General features: G+C 35.3%; 1 protein-coding gene across 9 annotated transcripts in view; it reads left to right on the forward strand.

Moving 5' to 3' along the window:
• SSBP2 (single stranded DNA binding protein 2) overlaps nucleotides 1-19,190 on the forward strand; it is a 302,263-nt gene extending 283,073 nt beyond the window's left edge. For all 9 annotated transcript variants that reach the window (XM_072793451.1, XM_072793481.1, XM_072793462.1 and 6 more), the window contains 4 exons: nucleotides 2,033-2,111; nucleotides 4,144-4,172; nucleotides 11,385-11,483; nucleotides 18,590-19,190. In XM_072793451.1, the coding sequence (XP_072649552.1) occupies nucleotides 2,033-2,111; nucleotides 4,144-4,172; nucleotides 11,385-11,483; nucleotides 18,590-18,619 (237 nt within the window). In that variant the 3' untranslated portion in view covers nucleotides 18,620-19,190. The remainder of the gene's footprint in view (nucleotides 1-2,032; nucleotides 2,112-4,143; nucleotides 4,173-11,384; nucleotides 11,484-18,589) is intronic.
• The last annotated feature ends 2,974 nt before the right edge of the window (nucleotides 19,191-22,164 follow it).

The following is a 22,164-nucleotide window of genomic DNA, read 5'->3' on the forward strand; positions in this document are numbered from 1 at the left end:
GACTTTGAGGAGTTAGTATGAAAAAAATAATGTAAAGTTTTTCATTAAAATTTTCATACTGACTGCATGTTGAAATGATCATTTTGAGGAGTTGGATAAATAAAATATATTATTAAAATTAACTTGACCTGTTTCTTTTTACTTTTTAAAGATAGCTGCTAGTAAATCTAAATTTACTTACATAAGTTTGCATTTGCAGCTTGCATATTATTTCTGTTAAGCAATACTGCCTTCAGTTATCACTCTTCTCTTTATATAATCAAATAAATTGGCTTTCAGGAAAAAAGAAACAATTTCCTGTCAATAATGTCTGAAAGGTTTTTCCATAGCACTCTTAACAAACATTGAATAGAATAACGAACAATGCTATTTTAGAAATTCAGCAAAAACATAGAAAACCTCTTCATAGTACAATTTCATATCTTAGAACTTGATATTTGATATGGAGGGAGTGAGAGAGGAAACCCAGAGCCTATGGTACTGAAGACATATCTGTGGGCAGCTAAGCCGACATCATCCAAGTATGTCCCATTCTGGTCCTTTAACTCGATACAAAGATAAGAGATCCAAGAAAAGTAGAAGCTGAACATGTCACTTTTTCAAATGTCATTCATCTCTGCCAGAGGTAGTAAAAGCAAATGCCTGCTAAGGGCTAGCACTGCAGTTTTATGTGCTTCAAGCATATATACCAGTAGTCTTCATAACTTATGAAAACACTGTAGGACCCAGATAAAAGGACCAAACCAAGTTAGTTCAGGGGGTTTTGGCCTTACCAGCACAAATTTCTCAGCCCAGATCTAAACTATGGTTTTGGCAAAAGCTGAATAAAATAGTAAGTTCAAAGTTAATTTCTTTAAGCTACTGTTTGAGGTGTGTTTGTGTGTATTCATTCTAAGTTGTTTACTGAAAATCCGTCTGTGTACTTTAAGCAACAAAATTTTAGGCAACAGAATTGGCATTATATCTTGGGAAAATGTATAAGCATGTAGTTTTATGATCCCAGTGATGGAAAGCCATCTTACCTCCAAACAAATAGAGATAGGTAGATATAGAAACAGATTATAGATTATATACAGTTACATGTCTGCTGAGGACAGTTGTTTTTCTCCCAAAATCCTGTGTGATTAATAAACACCACCACCCCATCTACACACATAAATACACACATACACACACACCACATTCAGTATTCTGTACCATACAACATGGAAGAGATGCTTTTGGCATGGGAAATTTTAAGAGCAAGTGTTTTTCAATAGGCTCTTTTAACTGTAAACGTAAGATAATTATAGATAACTTGTTTTCAGACTGGGTTTAGATTTCCTCAGGAGTATTCCGAGGAGATAAGGAAAAAGACTGAATGGGCAGGCCATGGCCTCTCCACGTGCTCTGCCACAGTATGTCAGTTCACCTCTGTTTTGTGCTGGGCTTCCAACTGAAAATAAAATAATCCCACTACTTTAAAGAATGTTAACTATAACTGCTGTAGAATGTCCAATTGTCATTGAACTGACATAGTTGAGACTGCCAAGAATTAACTATATTGAACTGTCCCCAAGGAGCTAAATGTATTTAACCTGCAAGATGAAATTATTTATTATGTTCGTTTGAACAAAGATAGATTGTCTGCTAAGAAAAATGTTAATGTTGGCATAAAAATGTTAAATTATTCTTATTAATAAGCCAATACTTTTAGCAGCTTCTTAAGAATCATCTCTAGTTTATAATAGTAAAATCTGTCAAGAGCATAGAAGAGAATGCTTATCTTCTCATTTGCACTGAAATGTATGTGCTTTCTAGTTGAGAATATCTGCAGAGAAATCGGGATAGGAATGAGGATTAGCCTAAAGATGGTATGAAGGAAGTAGGGCAGTCCAGTTTGAGAATCTATAAGGCTGGAAAAAACCTCCATTACTTGAAAATGAAAATAAGTTGTGGCATTATCTTCTAATGTTAAAGATAGGTATTGTAACATTGAGATAAACAGTTGTTTTCAACGTGGTCATAGTAATTTTCTTCATTTTTTAAATAGTTTCCAATGGGCCCCGGGTCAGATGGCCCCATGGGTGGATTAGGAGGAATGGAGTCACATCACATGAATGGCTCTTTAGGTAAGGATATTGAGTTTAATGTTTAGAAATCAAAACAAAACCTTAATTCTACATAGTGGATATTGCAGTTTGCAAAGTGCTTTTGTACACAGGAATTTATTTTAAAATATTTCAACTTTCACTGACTATTTTACAGTATATTAGTCATGATGACAGGAGATCATTTGAAAATCAGAAGTGTCAAATTGTTCTTAGTTCTTATTCACAAGTGTTTAATATATCAAAATCTGAGTGTTTTTGGGTAAAAGAGATACTGCTGTTCTGGGCACATAATCATACATCCCCCACCTGGAGGACTACAGTATCTTCCCAACTGGTTTGTCTCCAAAGGTCTACAGACACAATCTCAGAGGAATTTATGTTCTCTGCAAGAATTTCTTAAGTTTGTTTTTGTTTTCTAATGTTTATCTCTTTTAAAAACAAAATTGGCAATCATATTCTGAATAATCTGAACAATTCTCTTAATTTAAGAGAGAACATTGGCACATACTCTGCATTCGTGATGAAGCTGAGTTCTAGGACTGTGACTAATGGTTGGAAACATACTTCATAAACGATGCTTTCTTACCAAATGAAGCCAAATATCTTCAAGATGAACAAAAAGTTTCACTATAGTGAGGAATAGAGATAAGTGGCACCCACCTGACTAGGCCACACGGTACACTGTATGTACAGGCAGACCAAATGCAAAACCAAAACCAAAAATTTATTGGTTTATGCATTTATTTTATCTTTTATATGTTTAAATAACATTATCAGAAACTAAAAGTTGACAGTGAGGGTAGAGGCTTATGATAATTTTTTTTCTTTTGGAAAGGGACCACCTTTTTACTTAGGTTGGAGTAACTAACTATTCCTGTAACAAGTTATACACAGATTTCAGGACTCCACCCAAATGCCATCCTCTGAGACTTTGAAAAGCTGTGTAACTTCAATAATCAAGAAATTATTTGCAACACATTGATAGGCTTTTGAGCTTTTAAGGTCCATACTTATTTTACATACATTTATATTTTGCCTAGATTTCAAAATCTCCAATTCTGGTAGCCACTAGCCATGGGTGACTAATTTTAACTTAAAATTAAATAAAATATGAAGTTTACTTCCTCAGTTGCACTGCCACATATCAAATGTCAATAGCCACACATAGCTAATGGTTACCATAATGAACAGCATAGAGAAACATCTCCATCATCACACAAAGCTCTACTGGTTAGCACTATTCTAGAACTTTATTTTTTAATTTATTGCAATATAATTCATTTTCGAATCCTTTAATTTATAAAATTATTCAAAAGAAAGGATGATATTTGGTCATAGTTAGAAGATTTTCAGTTATATTATTCTCTAGGATAGAAATTAGTATTGATTGTTCACTTCTCCCAAGAATCAACATAAAATTACAGTATTATTTTAAATAATATTGTAATTTATGAATCAAAATAAAATTACAGTATATTTTGAAGACATTCTTACTTTTGATGTATCAGCATGAATATTGATTGCTGTCAAATTTTTAATATTATTAAAAATTCTTTGCTTTGGTTATTATAGTAAAATATGGCTCAGACTAGTATTAGATATTATTGCAGATGTCCATCTTATATTTTATCAAATTTAGAAGCATAATTTTAGAAAATATATTTCTCTCTCTCTTGCTCTCTCTATATAGACATACACATATGTATATACATTTTAAAAATTGGAATTGAATAGGATTAGTAAGTGATCTAATATTTCATTTTCAGGAATTTATGATAACAATAGTTTCCTTCATCCTGCCTAAACTAAACAAAAAAAGATGATTGGGAGCTAGAGATGCAACTCATCCTTTGATTTGCCATCAGATGATACTTATTTACCATACAGTATAAGAGAAAAGAAATTTTTTAAGATTAAAACTTTTTAAGATTAAAAAATTCAGGAGATTTATAATGGAAAATACAAAGAGTGTACTGTTTTTATTTATTTTAGAGAAATAATTTATACATGAAATCATTAATAAAGATTTTCTTTTCATATTTTGTTTCAGGCTCAGGAGATATGGATAGCATTTCCAAGGTGAGTATTATATATTGTCTATTTTGTTTTTTATTTGTATTTTATTCCACATGGAACTCTTAGTAAGATTATTAGAATAATCCTATGAATTTTGTTCTTGAACAAGCATTTGAAAGTAGAGGTCCAGATAAAACTAAGTGAAAGTTAAAAATATCAATGCATATAATAAGAAAGGGTAAAATGAGTTTTTTAACATGGTAAGATGCATTTACAGGACATACTGTATACATAATTAATTGATACCCCAGTAAAACCAATTTAATTACCTTTATGATGTCACTTATTTATAACGCAAATTGACATAGTGTAGGTAATCTTTTGAAAATGTAAAGAAGTCTAGAGCAAAATAATAAGAGGCAAATTTGAAAAAGTTGGTATATGCTATAAGGGCATGCATTTGTACATTTCATTTGTGTTTCAAACCTATATTATGGAATGCTGATGTCCTCAATCATTATTCTAGTTCCCCAAAATAGAATAGGAAAGTAATTAGAAGAAAATTATATTAATACAGGTAGGAAAGAGACCTTCCAATAGCTTGTGTCTCCATTTTTCCTCCTTTGTAGTTTGAGTATTTAAAATTAATCTTTTGCTAAGATGCCATGTATTTTTTTCGAAAGAATACCTAAGTACATTTTAGGTCTTGGTGAATTTAAAATAGTTCTCTGTGGGTCAAAATATATTTAGAATGGCCGATAAGAACTAATTATTAACTACCATTAGAATGACTCTCTTAGAAGTCTGCTTTATATCAATAAATACCGAAATTCATTAAAGGATAACTTCATTTTTAATCCTACTTCTAATTTATATTCATGTGTAATAATGTAAAATTCCTGGTGCCAAGGAAAATATAGTAAGATTGATTAAGCTACAAAACCTTTTAAATTAAGAGTTTAAGCTAAGAGAGAGAGAGTGTGTTGAACTGGCATTCTGACATTCTATCTACATTGCCTGGCTGCTTGCCCTTACACATTCTAATGCACTTTGGATATCTATGTTTAGGGACAATCAGGAAGGTCTTTTTCTTTTCTTAAAATAGGTAAACATAATGAGTACTAGATTACTTCTCTGAGAAATCATATTCTAAGCAAAATAGGTAAAACCTGCAAAAGGCCTGTTTTCAAAATAGGATTCATTTTATAATTCCATTAGAGCCATCTATCTGGGAAGCACCTTTACAAGTCACGTGACCATGACTGTATTGGCTATCATAGGTATCTAACAATTGATATTAACCGAATTGTGCTTCGTGGTCACCAATAAAATTTCTAATTTTGTATTTGAGAAGCGTATTCTAGTATCCAAAGATAATCTTTATTACACAAAGGTGGGATCATCCAGATTGCTTAACATCATCTTTCTAAAATTTCCACCAATGACCCACAGCTTTGTACATTAGACAGATGTAAACAAAATTCTATATAGTAAAGTACTTTGGGTTTTCTTTTTCCAAATTTTTATTTAAATTCCAGCTAGTTAACATATACTATAATACTAGTTTCAGGAATAGAATTCAGTGATTCATCACTCACATATAACACTCAGTGCTCATCACAAGTGCCTTCCTGAAGATTCATCACCCATTTAGCCCATCCCCCTGCCCACCTATGGGAAAGTTCTTTGTAATTTATTATTAAAGCACTTTAAAATTTTTAAATAGATTCGTAATGACAAATTAAATACCATGTTGTATCTGCCCTCATATCAGATCTACTACTATTCCTTCTTTGTTAATTTTCCTATTCTACTTCCAGAGACCACTTTTTCCATTACATTGTGCCCACTGCTGATAACATTCTCTTGCCTGGTGATGTATTGCTTATTCTTTAAGCATTAATTGACCACCCACTGTGTACTTTTGTGCCCTGGGTGTTAACCTCGTGCAGTATGAGAAGATATAAAAGACTTCTTTAAATACAAACATAATTTCTGTCCTCAAGTGGTTAGGTAGTCAGGAGTTCCTTTACTCCGTAAACATTAATGCACCAAGGCATTATGCCGGGCTCTGAAAATCCCAGGATAAACAGAGTATGGTCTCTGCCCTCAAGAAGCTCAGTATAACCAATAAGGAAAAACTCTTACAAAGTGAAGTCCAAATACATTTCAATTAACATAAGAATTTCCCTCCTAAAACATGTCATTTAACCATGTCCTAGAAATGATTAGTTGTGTCTGCCTTCAGCTGAGGTCCCATACAGCTTACTTCTGCACTGCCCCCTCTCCAGGTCCATTGGTTCTGGGCTCTAGCGAGGCTGTCTGGGTGATGGTACCACTGGTGTCTCTTGCATCTCCACTACACTGTGGTCATTTTTTATCTAATCAGCACCATCATGAATACCCCCCACCATCCCCAATTATTTCTCTCCCCACCTCATTCTACTCACAGCCTAATTATTTCAGATTTTTACTCCGTACTATCCACACTATCACTAACTCCATTTCCCCCACCTTCTTCCTTTTCCAACATAAGACCAGTTATCCTAAAAAACTCTCCTCTCTTCTCATTTCCTGGATTCATTCCTTTTCATCCTGTTATTTTTCTAGTCATTCTTATTTGTGAATCAGAAGATAGTTGTGACCATTGCTGCTTAACAGTTTTGTTCAAAATCCCTTAGGGCTCCAGTTGCATCTTCGTATATTTTTTAAGCACCAGTATTACATATATATTTTAAAATTTCTTACTCCATTTTTTGTTGTTTACTAGAACTACTATTCTTTTACTAATTTTTTATTGTAAATATACTCTATTTTATCCTCTTTATACATAAGGTAATAAAGAGTACTGAATTGAGAATCAGAAAGCCTAGTTCTACTACCTATAAATTAGAGCAACGTGTTACTTAATTTCTCCAAGGCTTAGTTTCCTTAGCTGTAAAAGACAGTTTGCACTTTCCCTGCCTTCTTCACAAAACTGTTGAGAGTCGAGTATGAACATATGCTAGGAGCTCTGAAACACTATACAGATATTAAATATCTTCCTCCTCTTTAGTTATACTGTCTTCTGTGGGAAGGCTAGGAACTCACACTGTTACCTGCATTTTGATAGCACTTGTTTCATTGATAAAGTGAGCTCAAAACTCTAAAGGAAGGGTTATAAAATTATTTCTTGCTCAGTTGAGGATTATCTAGTAAAACTCATATGTATCTTTCTCAAAATGCAGAATTAATCTTTAGAAGCCCAAATGTGAAATTCTTTTCATCCCTTTTGCAACTGAAAAGTCATCCATTTAATCAATGGAACAAAAATATTTTCCCTTGGAGCTGTTTTAGGAGTTGGGGGTGGAGAAGAGCATATGGTTTATTTTCTTAGAAGGAAATTCTGCAGTTCACATTTAACATACTTAACATTTATATTTTTGAGTTTGAAAAAAAAAACATATCAGAGAGGGCCAAATTTGATCATATCATGCTTAATAAATTATCAAAGAAATCTTTTCAACCTGAAGCTTTCTGACTCCAGAACCTTAGTTCCAATTAAAGATCCCACACTCATCACAGGGGACTTAATCGACAACTATAGATCTCTGTCATCTTCTCAGTGTGGCCTGGGTCCTAGCTTACTGTGTCCCCTGAGAGAACCATGACTAGCATTGTGTTCTTTTGGGGGGCTGACAGAGTCAAAACAATAGTCTGTGAAACTTGTTATTGGCAGCCTCTGAGAAATCAATTCAAAATCCACCTTGAGGGAATCCCTGGGTGGCTCAGCGGTTTAGCGCCGCCTTCAGCCCAGAGCGCAATCCTGGGGTCCCGGGATCGAGTCCCACATCGGGCTCCCTCAGGGGGCCTGCTTCTCTCTCTGCCTGTGTCTCTGCCTCTCTCTCTCTCCGTGTCTCTCATGAATAAATAAATGAAATCTTAAAACACACACACACACACACACGCACCATCCACCTTGAGAGGGCTTCAAATAATGTCAATATTATTTTATTCCAATTATGGACAGAATCAAAATTTCTGTAAATGTGCACTTTCTTAATAGGAGTTTGAACAAGTTTGGAATAATTTCTGAGGGTGAGTAGAAGGAACAATAATTTAATTAAGAGATGATATGGAAAAATACTTGCAAGATAAAATCAGAGAACAGAGGGTCTAAGGGAATTAAATGTGTTAGCCAGAGGAAATTGTGTGTGTGAGAGTGTGTGTGCATGAATATGCAAGCACGTACACAGACATGCTTATATGTAACATTCGTGTATGAGGTCATAGCTTAAGGGAAGCACATTCCAGTTTGAAGAAAGGGTTAATGAGAATGTAATAAAATCCCTTGAAGACGGGATTGGTATAATACTAACTATACTTTTTTTTTTTCTAACTATACTTTTATAGCTAAATTCTTAGAGTACAAGTAGAAAATACACATTAACTGGAGTAAGAAGTGTAACCAAAGTGCCCAATGTAGCTAAAAGTGATATTTACTTGGGTTCTTTTGTACTCCCTACTCCATAATTATGTGCTCAAGCTATTGAAGCATGCTTTTTTGACTGATGTAAGCCCTTTTTCTGTAGCCTTGATCTAAGTCAGTCATATTCTTGCCTGGATGATGAAATCTACTGGAAACTGCACACAAACATAGCTACAGTTAAATGTAACGTACACACAGCCCATTGCCACCCACACTCATAACTTGTTCTGGGCTGGTACCTGGAACCCTGTCTTAGCTGTTCTTAGACACCAGTATTAAGTATGTCTTTAGCCTGTGTCTTCATCAGGTCCCTCGTTGGATCACGGACAGCACAATATCCATAAGAACCCTCTAAGAGGGCAGCCTGGTGGCTCAGCGGTTCAGCGCCACCTTCAGCCCAGGGCCTGATCCGGAAGACCAGGGATCAAGTCCCACGTCAGGCTCCCTGCATGGAGCCTGCTTCTCCCTCTGCCTGTGTCTCTACCTGTCTCTCTCTGTGTGTCTCTTATGAATGAATGAATGAATGAATGAATGAATGAATGAATGAATGAAATCCTCATTGAGAAACCTGCTGTTTTCACATTTTGCAGTGATTACTTCAGGTTAAAAAAAGCAAAAACAAGTTTGTCTTATCATTTGAAGATTCTCAAATATGTCCACTGAGCTGTATAAGAATAAATTTCAGAGACCTGATACTAGCTGCTTTGTATGCTGAATATGCTGAATATGTCCTTTTGTCTTCCTACCAATGTTCTTAGATCTCTTCCTCCCACCCCCAAAAAAGTATATACTGCTGAGCCACCATGCCATGAACAGATTGCATGGAAAACAGAAATAATAAAAGAACTGTTTCAGAAGTATTTAAATAATAATGCGAACAAAAAAAAAATAAACATAAAAAAATAAATAATAATGCGGTGTTACTTTCAAATTTTAAATATTTTGAAATCAACATTTTGAGTCAGTAATTAGATTTGAGGTTAGCTACACTTTCAAAATTGTAAATTAAGAAATGATGCATGGGACAGTGCAAGAAGAGACAGAGAGCGCCCACCTACATCAGAGATGTGCTGTTCCTCTCAGGGCACCTCAGGTTCCACAGGGAGCATGTTTGTTAAACAGAAATGGGAAGCTTCCAAGCATATCCTTAAATATGCTCATATATACATTAGATTATTTTTTATTCTGGGATTACTACTTTCATTATGTATAAAATGACAAATCTGCCTTCACCAAAAACATTTTGGCTGAAGATTACAACATTTTTATAAATTTAGTTTTTTTTAACTAAATCAGCATTAGCATTCCTGTTTTCAAAGTATAATTGATTATTTTATAAATAACTTTAATAATTAATGAGCTATAAAATAATACACTTAGTTAAATTTTCCTTAAATGTTTTCTTAGGAAATGAAGTTATCCATGTTCATTTGAAAGTGTGGTTGCTTTCCTGTATACTTGAGAAACTAACATTTTCAAAGAAAAATTTATCCAAAAAAAGAATCCTCTTTAAGCTATTAACTGTGGTTCCCCAGCACTTGGGGTACATTGGCAAAACCGAGCTCCTATGGACTTCAGAGGATTCTTGTTCTCAGATCTTCCCTGTGGGATGCACAGCAGGACAAGATATAAGCTGTATTTCCACCAGTTCATCTACCTGTCTCTGCTTTACGGGTTAACCATATTCTAAAACAGCACATATTCTTCTGGGAATAACTCATTCATGAAATTTTAAGTTTTATGACATAACTTTATTTTAGTTAAGTCAAAATCTTCAGAACAATTCCTTTAAAAAATCTAGAACTTATTCAAAAGGAGAATATAAAATGGAAATGGCTCGGGAAAAAATCTAAAATCTTTCTTCTGTTTGAAATAACAAATAAAAAATTTTAACCTTGAAGTTTATTTTTACAAGTCACTAAATTAGACCTGGAAAGAGGTCCTCAGTTACAGTTGCAATACATGCTTTATATGGCAGTGCCATTCTGTATTTCCTGTGGATATGGAGTAGCAGCTGACCTCCCACAGCTAAAATTGCACAGTAATAACAAGATTAGCACATTTAGTAGAATAGGAAGCAATATGCAGCTAACTTAGTGTTTGATTAGGTTGCCAATATCAGCCATTTTATCTTAAAGTTTCAAAGTAAATCTACTGTTCAACTAATGATAGGAAAAGATTCTAAACCAATTTACTTTGAGCCTTCTTTTCCTCCACAAGTGCATATTGAATTCTCAAGTCCTAAGGCAGTTCTCTTGTTCTTAACTATACTTGTTAACCATCTTCCTTTTTTCCCTATGGTCCACATTAAAAAAAAAAAAAATAGTTGAAATAATATTACTATGTAAACCACATGTAGAATTAAGGGGAAATGTTTTTAAACAGTGACCTTTGAAGTTTGATTAGTAAAATTACCAAAAGCAAGTTACTACCCCATCATGCCTGATAGTGGGTAGGCTCTCTTCATCATGTCCCTGCTGGGAATGTTTTTTTAACTCTATGGAGTTCCAGGAACTCTATAAGCTAAGGGTGAGAAATTGAATAAATATTGATTCTGAGACTAAGAAAGCAGTTGTGCTTGGTTATTTGGGGGTTTTTGTTTGTTTTTTAATTTCCATTTGGGAGAGCATTAGAACTTGTCAAGGTGTAAAGAATGAACTAGAATACACAGTAAAAGTCTAAGATTAGAATTATAAGTCTGCTTTGTCCTTAGAGATGCTGCTGTAGATTCCATTTTTGAAACAGTACAATGCAAGAGGGAAATTAAAATCTTCAACAATGCCTTGTTTTCTAAATCTTGTTTACAGAATTCTCCCAATAATATGAGCCTGAGTAATCAACCGGGCACTCCAAGGGATGATGGCGAAATGGGGGGAAATTTCTTAAATCCTTTTCAGAGTGAGAGTGTAAGTATTCCCTTGATTATATTATTATATCCAAAATTTATTCTGAAGCTTTTCTATTAGAGTATATTCATAAAGCCATTATTATGACTGTTCACCTAGAGCTCAATAGGTTGATCTTTTAAGTTAAAAAATTAAGTGGAATTTCTGTAGAAGATTTTTAAAAAATTAACTTTTGCTTTTTGTTCCTGTTCTATGTACATAGTTACAAAAACAAAAAAAACATAATACTGATTTTCTTTTAGATAACATTTACTATAAAAGAACATACTGGAAACAGGTTGCACATTTGATAGTTTTTACAAGTTTTCACACTATTAAAATGTCTGGACTCATTGCAAAACCAGGTCTGTTCTCAGTACTATCCTTAGGACTCTGAACCTTCTCTATGAGATATTTATACTTCATGCACTAGACCTCACTGGACTGAAGGCCTAATAATGTTGGTCTATTAACCTGTTATTTACTTTTAACTTGAGCTGGATACCAGAGTTATTTTTAGAGTATGATTACGATGTTAAGCAAAGGTGATATCATTCCATATCTCCATAGAAGTAGACAGGAGCTAAAAGAGAAGCAATAAAATACATTCACTCATTTAACAATTACTGAGCACTTACCACAGTCCAAAGCAGTATGTGACACACTGGAGAGACCAAAAAGACAATATGGTGTCTTTTCTCAAGGAGTTATTACATAATACACTGATTTTTTTTTAACCTAAATTTTCACATTAAAAACACCTACAGAATTTTTAGAAATACAATTGCCCAAAAGTCTCCCTAGACCTAATGAATCAGAATTTCTAGGAGTAGGATTGGTCATACCTGAAAATGAAAAAGCTTTGTTAATGATGCTCATGACATGCTCTGCTAAGAACTACTAAATTAGAATATAGCATAAAGGATTTCAGAATTTCATCTTCTTAGAATCAGTGCTCCCACATATGGATTGGTACCATTAAAAGGAGAGGAGAATACTTCCCTTATTTTGCCCTAACTCAGCCTTTACCAGAGATGATACCATCAAAATTTGAAGCAGTGGCTAGTAACCTATCTACTTTTGCATGGAATGGCTGCTTTGAACCTAAGATTGAGTGTTCGCTTGATTCTTTCACTTTTAATAAGTATCAACCCAACACCTCTGTATTGGATAAGACTTCCCCTGTTTTTAGATACTACATCTGTTAAAACTAGAAGTAATATTATACTGATCTTTGTTTTATTTGCAGTATACATATGATTAATAAAGAGAAAGTATGTACATAAAAAATTCATATAAAATAATCAACAGGTTAACCCATCAGTCATGGTGAAATAGGAAAAACATGAGAAAACCATTTAGTTTGTCATAATGCTTAGGATTATAGGAGTTATTTTTTAGATAATTTAGTTTGCTTCAAGTCAATGGACAAATTAGTTAATTTTCATTAGTTAATGTTCACCTTATCTAATTAGAAACATTTATTTCCTTTTCTGCTAATTCTTTCAGCAGTAAAATGGTATAATTCAGTGAGGTATGTAATAATTAACTCAGTTCAATTCAACATTTCTTGAGCCTCTTATATGCAACGTGCTTGGTTGAGGACAAAGTATTCTGAGATAAATATAACACATCACTAACCTCAAAGAATGCAATCTGATGGGAAGAATGTGGTTACAAAATTGATTAAACCATGTGTCAGATTAGTAGGTGCTATAATAGATAGAAACCAGCCTTTTTATTTTATTTATTGATTGAGTGATTGAGGCTTTTAAAAAAAGTATAGAAGAAATACTTAATCTAGGATTAGAAAAGAAAACTTTTTTTTTAAAAGGTCCCACATGACTTTAGCTTTAGAGACAGGGGCAAGAGGACCTCTGTGCTCTCCTCCTTTCCCAGATTTGTCATTGGGGACCACTGCCTTGTGTATCAGTCAGCGGAGGGCTGCCACTTAAGAGCTGGCATCAGAAAGCTTTCTGTGGGGATCAAAGAATCAGATACAACAGGACTTGAAAATCTTCTTTGCACGGGATAAACACAAGCGTCACCCTTTAACGTTAACTGGACTACGCACATGCAAAACAGCAGATCGTTTTCTGAATGTGTGCAGAGGAAAGAAAGAAAGCAGCTGGAGCAGGGCTTCTCCCATCCCTGACTCCTGGCCCAGCCTCGCCCTCCTAGAAGCCCAGAAGAAGGTTAGACTGCCAGACTACTGTACAGAGTTAGAAGCTCCCTCCTGTTTCCTCCCTCCCTCTGTCCTGTCCCCACCCAAAAAGTCCCCAAAGGAAAAATAATTGGATGGTCACTGAGGAACTGTACCACCACCTGGAGACAGTGCAGCCTGGGAAGCATGTGCACACTGGCTGCTGCCCTCTTTTCTCTGCCCAGTGAGGGCTCTGCTGGGTTATGAAGGATGTTAATTGTTATCTACGGCTTTCTGCCTCACATCACCACACATTGTGTTGAAACCTCTTTAAAAGATCAAGAAATGAAAAACAGAGAGAAAAGAAGACTTAAAGACATTCACTGCTGACAAATGTAAGGCTTTGAAGAAGTAAATAGGCTAGGTATCCAGAAGTTAGCTTCCCTATAATCAAGGAAATATAGAACTATTTAATGAATTTTAAAAGAAAACATTTTGAATGAATGAACATGTAAATTGTAGTGGGTTTTTTAAATGTATATGACTGTGAGGAGCACATACTTTTGAGTAGTCTGCCCTTTAAGGATTTGTCAGGCATATCTTGAAGTTAAAACCACAGAAGGAGGCCTGAGAAGTGAGTGAACATCTCTTGAGTGCTTTTAATGTGCCAGCCACTATCCTAGTCACTTCACACATGCTACTTCATTTAATTAATATTTATAGAAACAAAATATCCAACCCAAAGTCAGAAACCTTGCAGTGCCAACATGCAACACACAGAAAAATGTGAATCAAATGTTTCACTACTCAGCCTTTTTGGGGGGAATCATAAACAAGACCTTTATTTCAAGAAACAAACATGCCCCCTAGCGTTCAAATTCCGTAAAATGTTTGTTTTCAAAAATGAATACTACAAAAAAGCCCATTTTGGATAGTACTTTCTCGTGTTTCTCCAGTAAAGAAAGCAGTTAGTCCTATTTCTTGAATTAATTTAGCAGAATATCTTCTCCATGGCACTGAACTATAATCAGTTGAGTAACAGTGGTATTAAAAATCGTGGACTCTAATAGGAATTATAAACAAGGTGATAGGTCATCTCCTATTACCCTTACTCCTCTTTGTCATTTTCTATTATAAAGAAATCTTATATAGCCACATTTTCTTTTACATAGTCACACAAACATTAAATTTATTTCACTTTAGTTCAGCGTAGCTGTACCATTCCTTATTTATCTCTCATTAAGAAAATAAAATATATAGAGATGCTTAGAAATAGAAATGTAGTGAGATCTGAAGCATTCTTGAAGCGTATAAACAAGAGCTCATGCACATGTGCAAAGGCTTAATGGATGTCTGCAGTGGGTGCCATGGTATGTGAACTGTGTACAAAAAGGGAAAAATCACAAATTCTCTAGTTTATATCAAGGCATGCCATTTCAAAATATATTTTACGTACAAAGGCAAAATAAATTAGTACATGTTTGAAATTATACCTTAAGGGTTTTGTTTCTTTGCTTGTTTGTTTTTGCTGAACCAAACAGTTAATGACTTTATAAGAGCCATTGTATCATCTGATTAAGGACAACCAGACTCACAGAATAGTTTGGACACTGGGCAACCTCACCTCACAGCATTTGGGCACAAACATTATGACACGTCATCCCATATCAATGCACCAGGATGACGGAAACATTGCAGTATGGTCTCAGGACAGTACACCATGAATATTTTATGTCTCTAAATATGAGACGCCATTTAGCACCTTTACTTTAGGAACACCGTAAGCCATTTCTCTTGGATGTTGAAGAATAGTCATCAGTAACAGAATTCCTTTTTGCTTGCACACTCTGTGAGTTTTCCCAGAAATTGTGTGCTTTCCCTTATTTTACATAGAGGAAGCAGTTTCAGGAAAAGGCAGCAGCAGACGAGCAGTCTACAACATCAGCAGTGCAAGCCGCACATTGCCATACCGATGCTCACATGTGGCATGTATACTGTGCCACACACACTTAGAGCATCGCTTCACTTACTTGTAGTATGCAAAAATTAAATTATGCTAGATGTTTGCTAATTTTTCTGAGTTGTATTGCTTGGAGCAGATGCTCCTTTGTGACCGAATCTGGCCCTTACTTTTTAAAATCTCAGTTATTCAGGATGTATATTAAATGAGATAATCTCTAGAGTTAATTATGGATTATCCTGAAACTTTTTTTTTTCAGAAATTTCCTCTGAAATCCTTTCTGAAATGCTGTCAGTGTCTTCTACTGCCTTTAGATAATTGGCACCAAGTACCCAGAAAAATCTTTTTCTTAAAACAATGATTGATGATCTAGCTGTGCTATTTAAATTTCAAGTAATTGAAATTAAATACAGCTAATTTCAGTTCCTAACTTACACTAGCTACATTTTAAGAGTCCAGTAGCCATGTGTGGCTAATAACTGTTACATTGGACAGCACAGAATAGAATGTATCCATCATCACAGAATGTTCTATTGAACAGCACTGATTGGATCACCATTCTTATTGCCACAGTAGCTATAAAAAGCTTAGATTAAATTTTTCTGTCCCCACTTTGCCATATTCTCTAATTTTCTCTACTTTTAATAAAACCTTTGTATCCTTGTATTTTCTTGTTTATTCTTACCCCTAAAAGTCAAATATCAAAGTATAATTCTGTTTTGTCAGAGGCTGTGGATAGTTCACTGAAGCTTGCTGTCATTAATTTATAATGGGAGATTTGCATGGTATCATCTGATGAAATGAGGGGATACCTTTCTGGCACAGGGGCTGGTGGGCTCATGGCATCAGTTTTTGTCTGATTGCTTTGGGTGTTAGGTTTTGCTTTGCTCTGATGTAACTTTTTGCTGCCACTATCAAGGGTAAAGGTGGAGAGCTTTTTCCATCAAACCGAATCCCCTTCTCTTCTCTGGAAGTGTCCCCTTTTTATCACCCTATTCACTGGAATCCAACATTAAGAGTCAGTAACGTACATAGTTTAGCTTTCCTGTACTGAAAGGAAATTGGAGGCTATTAAGTGATGAGCAAGTAGATTTTCCGTGATTTGACCGCATTTACAGGATTAATAATCATCCCCCGATGGTGCAATGGCCCATTTTTCAGGCCTACTCATCCCCATTTATTCAGGATCAATGTGGGGTTTTGGTTTGAGCCCTAGATTTACCCCTAATGGCTTTCTGTCCCAACTTCTGTCAGCTGAGCCATGGTCACTCTGGGCCCTTCCTTCCTCAGGGCATCTTATTTTCCCTGGAAAACCCATTTTCACCTCAGTGTCCACCTTACACCTAATTTCTGGTTCCTGCGGTAGCTCAGCTCCTCTAGACCTCACCTCATTCCGTTCTGCTTGCTCTCTTTTTAAAGTTCACGCTCCCCTTCCCAGGATCATCATTTTTCCTGTTGGAGGCTCTGCTGCCTAAGACCAGTCCCCTCAACTTCACCCATCTCTTTTCCTGAGGCAAAATCATTATGAATATTTTTTAAGAGATTTATTTATCTATTTTAAAGAAAGAAAGTAGAGGAGGAGCAGAGGGAGAGAACCCCAAGCAGACTCCCCACTGACAAGGAGCCCAACGACTGGGGCTGGATCCCACAAACCCCTGAGGTCACAACTTGAGCCAAAATCACTATTCAGCACTCAACCGACTGAGCCACCCAGGCGCCCCCATTATTAACATGTTTAAAAGAATCCCCTTTTGCCCTGGTCCTCATCAGGTCCTCACCAAATATTTTTCACAAAATATTTAAAATAATTAAGGGTTTACATTTACATTTTCACCTAGAAACCCTCTTTATCTGGAGGCCATCACCATTGAGAGTGGATGCCCCTGCCCCCATCTCTGAGAATCTAGAACTGTGCTGTCCAACACGGTGCTCACTAGCTATATGGGGATATTTAAATAAAATAAATAACATAAAAATTACAGTTCCTCAGTCACAATAGCCCATTTCATGTGTTCAGTGACCACATGCGGCTAGTGGCTTCCATGTTGACCAGCACAGGGTATAGAACCTGTCCGTTGCTGAGGTGAGCTCTGTCGGACAGTGTTGCTCCAGAACTTTTCTGTCATGGTCCATTTCTCAGGAATATGCATATGATTGTCATAATTATCACAATAAGTGCTCTCTGTTCCTCTCTTAATAATTTTTTTTCTCTTAATAAGTTTTGAGACCTCTTTCCCAAATGCCTGAAAACCTCACCTTTTACCAATTTGTTAGCCTGAAACTGACAGGTAATGTGTAACAATAGTACCCCCTGCTCCCACCCTAAAAATATTGTGGATTGAAATTGGAGCCACAGATTAGAGGAAGACACTTCTAAAGTGTAAATCAGATTCATAAGCATTCTAAATGCTTTATGAGAACTTCTTAGGGCAAGCTGAGAGTTGTCTTTTGTTTTGTTTCATTTCCCTTACACTATTAATTAAACATTTGCTGAACACTTCCTGTATATTCAATAAATACATGGTTTTAAGGATTTTATATTTAATTCTCCCCAAGTCTCTTTAAGATAAATGCTATTATTATTAAACCCATTTTACAGGTGAGGAAACTGAAGCACAGATTGTTTAACCTTCCAACTTTACTTAGTTGGTAGGTAATGAGAGTGTCCCTCATACTTATTTCATTGTGGATTGGATTTACCCAAAATGTTACAAATGCCCACAAAACATGAATCTGGCTAGAAGGAAAAGACTGAGAGACTGGGTAATTATCAACCACCTAAGTGCAAGGAGAGAAGGAGAGTGGTCACCTTCCAGAGGAAATATTAAAAATTTCAGGGCTTAGTCACTTCTATATAAATTTACTCTTTTTATAGCTTCTTATTTTTATGTTATATGAGGTTAAAAGCTTGAGCATAAAAGATTTTAAGACATTAAAATTCATAGTTATTACTGTTTACCAAGAAGAGCATTAGTTGCCTGTAAAAGAAATGTTGTTAAAATATGGATTCTTTTTTCTTTCTAGTACTCCCCTAGCATGACAATGAGTGTGTGATCCATTACCAAGTCTCCTCATGAAAACCACAGTGAGTCAGCCCTTCACAGAACTACTACGGAAGAAAATTATTCATCCCAGTGTACAGTTAAACAAAGGAATCTCAGTCACACAAAACCAACCTTTTTATTTCCTGCTCTCTCCCCTATTTTTTGAAGAAAGCGGGTCCAAACGTGATTCAAACAACTGTACAGAGCGGCATATGAGAATTGCCCTAAACTGAACTGCAAATAATTATCTGTGTATGTATATGTGTGGGGAAGAGAATGTATTGCATATGTGTATGTTATATGGACATATGCACATACATACATTGACCCACAGGACATTGTAAAATATTATTACATGACATCTTAAGTAGAAATAAGTAGGGACTTTTATTCCATCCTTTTTTTCACGTTTACATTTTAATTATTAAAAGTTGCTCCTGCCCCTCCCTGAACTATTTTGTGCTGTGTATATCACTGCTTTATATAAGTTATTTTTTAAGGTGAACTCAGATGTTATGGTTTTGTAAATGTCTGCAATCATGGATAGGAATAAAATTGCTTATTTGAGAGCTTTCATTAAATTGCGTCTGATGCAAGTTATCCTGTGAATCACAAAGTGTACTCTCTCAAAAAAAAGGTGTGTCCTCATCCTATGTCAAATCCAACAATTTCTCAGTTATCTTTAGTGAAAAGTATTTTTGTACTTTTTATTTAGGAAAAATACTTCAACTAGGGCGTAATGGTATATTTCTGCAATAACTGCTTTAGATGGAATTCTTGATTTGTCTTTGATGATACAGAAAATCATTAATTAGCCCCAGCTGCTTAGACCATAGCAATAAAATGACAGGGGTCGTCATATTTTTAGAGACATATTTTCTCTTTAACATGATAAAGCCCAGAAGTGATAACAAAACCATTTGCTTGAATTTGTCACTTCTCACCAGGAATAGTAGAGCTAAATTTTTAATAACATGCTAATGGAAAATGGTATCTGATTTTTACTCAGCCTTCTTGTGAACATTTCTACATAGACACTGCAAAGAAGATACATTCAAATGACTGAACTTTTCAAGAGAAGGGGAAAAGAAGTTTTTACTGTACCCAAGGGGCTCTGAAGTGCTGCTTTTCTCTCTGGGTAGCTTGCTTACTAGCAGCAGAACTGACTGGTAACGGTCCCATCTGTGCATACCTCTCACTGGCAGCAGAGCACCTGCTCTGTTCCCAGGATCTAGGACTTTTATTTAGAGGGAAATCATTTATAGTAACTATATTCATCTGGCCATTGACTTCAGCAGGCTAAATCTACGTTGTGTAACTGTTGAGAAAAGAATGTGTAAATGTTAAAAATTAAAGAAAAAAAAAAAAAGCACTTCCTTTATGAAAGCACATTGTTCTATGGCACTTTCCAGATCTTTGGGGGCTTTTGTGTTTAATCTTACATACAAACACTGAAATCATAATAGAAAAGTGTGAAGACTTTAATTTTACACTCCAAAAGATAAGTTGGTGATCCTTTCTGTTAAAATTGTGATACAAATAACCACTGGTAAATATCAACTATGTATCAAGCTCCAGAGAATCTGAAAAGCATTGTTTAATCTCAGGTAAGAGGATTCCTTCTTTCTTTAGACTTATGGTCTCTAAAATGAAAATTCAGCAGTATATTTGCTAGTTCCTGATCCCAGGCGACTTATTTCTCTTAAATTCATAATGATTTATCCCTTCTGAAAGTAAAGATTTTCTCTGTGCATGAGAGGAATGCTGGGCAGAACTGTTGAAGGGGGGGAAAAGAAGTTGAATTAGATGTATGTTCCAGATGTAAACTCTAATCAAATGAGTCACCATTAATCCCACAGTGGGCAGGACATAGGACTGCACACTGAAGAACAGCTTCAAGCTTTCAGGCTGCAGAGAACTTTCATGAAGAAGTCAAATTAAAAGGTCTTTAACTCAAGCCAAGGTAATCTGAAGATGGCACTTTGGATAGATGTGTGAATTTACCAAGAATAATTTTAATTTTCTCTTTTTATGATAATTGTGTGAACACTTTCAACCTGTGATTATTAAGCTTAATCTTATGATGTTAGAGATTTCAAATGTTTTCTTGACTATTCATTCCATTGTTACTGATCTTGAGTTTCTTTTATTTGCCTTCTAGGAAGATATTGTTTCCCATTATCACAAACAATCATGAACCCAATTTTACTTGCCATTATTTTTGGGGTAATATCAGAATATAAGTGGCAATATGGGTCCCATTATTCCTAGCCTACTTGATCAAAAAAAAAGAATAAAATTCAATTCTTCAATGTATAGCAATCAACTCATCATAAGTATTTATTTCTTTTTCTCTCTTGCAATCCATATTACAGCTATTTCAATTTTTTAAAATTCCTGAAATAGTATTTTTGAAGAGAAGATTCTATTTAAGAAAGCCATAAAATAAGAATAGTTAATTTTAATATCAAATAACTTTTTCATGAACCACATGGCGGATAGTGTAATCTGTATAGTCATTTTTGTAGAGGTTCTGAATCACTTAAATTTTATCCCTTTCTGTTATGTTTTCCATCTCCATTTGTATTGGTCTTGATATATACTACCAATTCCTGAGTTATTTTTACATATTTCACAGGAATAGTATCAGCAATTTTTGCCCACACTAAATACATAGAATACACACATGAAATGGGAAAATGTGTGAATAAGTGAACCATGAGTTTTCATTACCCTGCTTTGCATTTTGCTGGACTCACTACAGGTGAGAATATATACCAAATCCTTTGTGATGTCTAGCTGTCTTCTAACAAAGTTACCACGGGAACAAAGGCTATGGAGTGTCGTTGATCTGGTAAGACCTCATGCATCTGAGGGGTGAGTCCTGTGCTCTGTTACAGGTGCTCCCCGGTTTGGACGTAGCTGCTGATGTGTAGGAACTGCGTGACTAGGAACCTGAAGATAGAATTTCTTTGTTGCCCAAAAGATTAACGAATCAACTCTGCTCCCTGTGCCATGGAAAGTGCCCCAAACACCCTTTTCCTGCCAGGAATAGAATAAAGAAATCTTCCATTTCTATTTTTTATGCTTCTTTAAGATAACTGAACTCTCATGCATTTCATAGGATCATTCAGTTAACATTCTTCCTGTAGCTTAAAAAACAGCAAGTGAAAATAAATTTCAGTTTGGGACATGAAGAAGCCCAAACTGAAACCTGCCCACATCTTTTCTTCATATTCCTCATATTATTCTGGGTACGTGCAGCAAAGCATTCAAAACCGCTCCCTTGGCCAAGAGTTTTATACAGTCCTTAATATTGTGAAGCCTTGACTGGCCGATTCCAGGTCTCCCTCCAGACACCCCCCTCCCCATCCCTGCATCGTCCAGTAGAAATAAGATACAGACTAAACATTTTTACCTTCTCAGCCCCTAAGCTTTTTTTCTTCATACAGTATATAATTTTCCCAGGAGAAATAATTGCAATTTCCATGTCTTGATTATTACTGTTAATTAGAAGCAGTGCCACAAATCCTAGCTACTTGACTTTGCAATGCA

The sequence above is a fragment of the Canis lupus genome, chromosome 2, assembly GCF_048164855.1.
Source record: "Canis lupus baileyi chromosome 2, mCanLup2.hap1, whole genome shotgun sequence".
Lineage (NCBI taxonomy): Eukaryota > Metazoa > Chordata > Mammalia > Carnivora > Canidae > Canis > Canis lupus.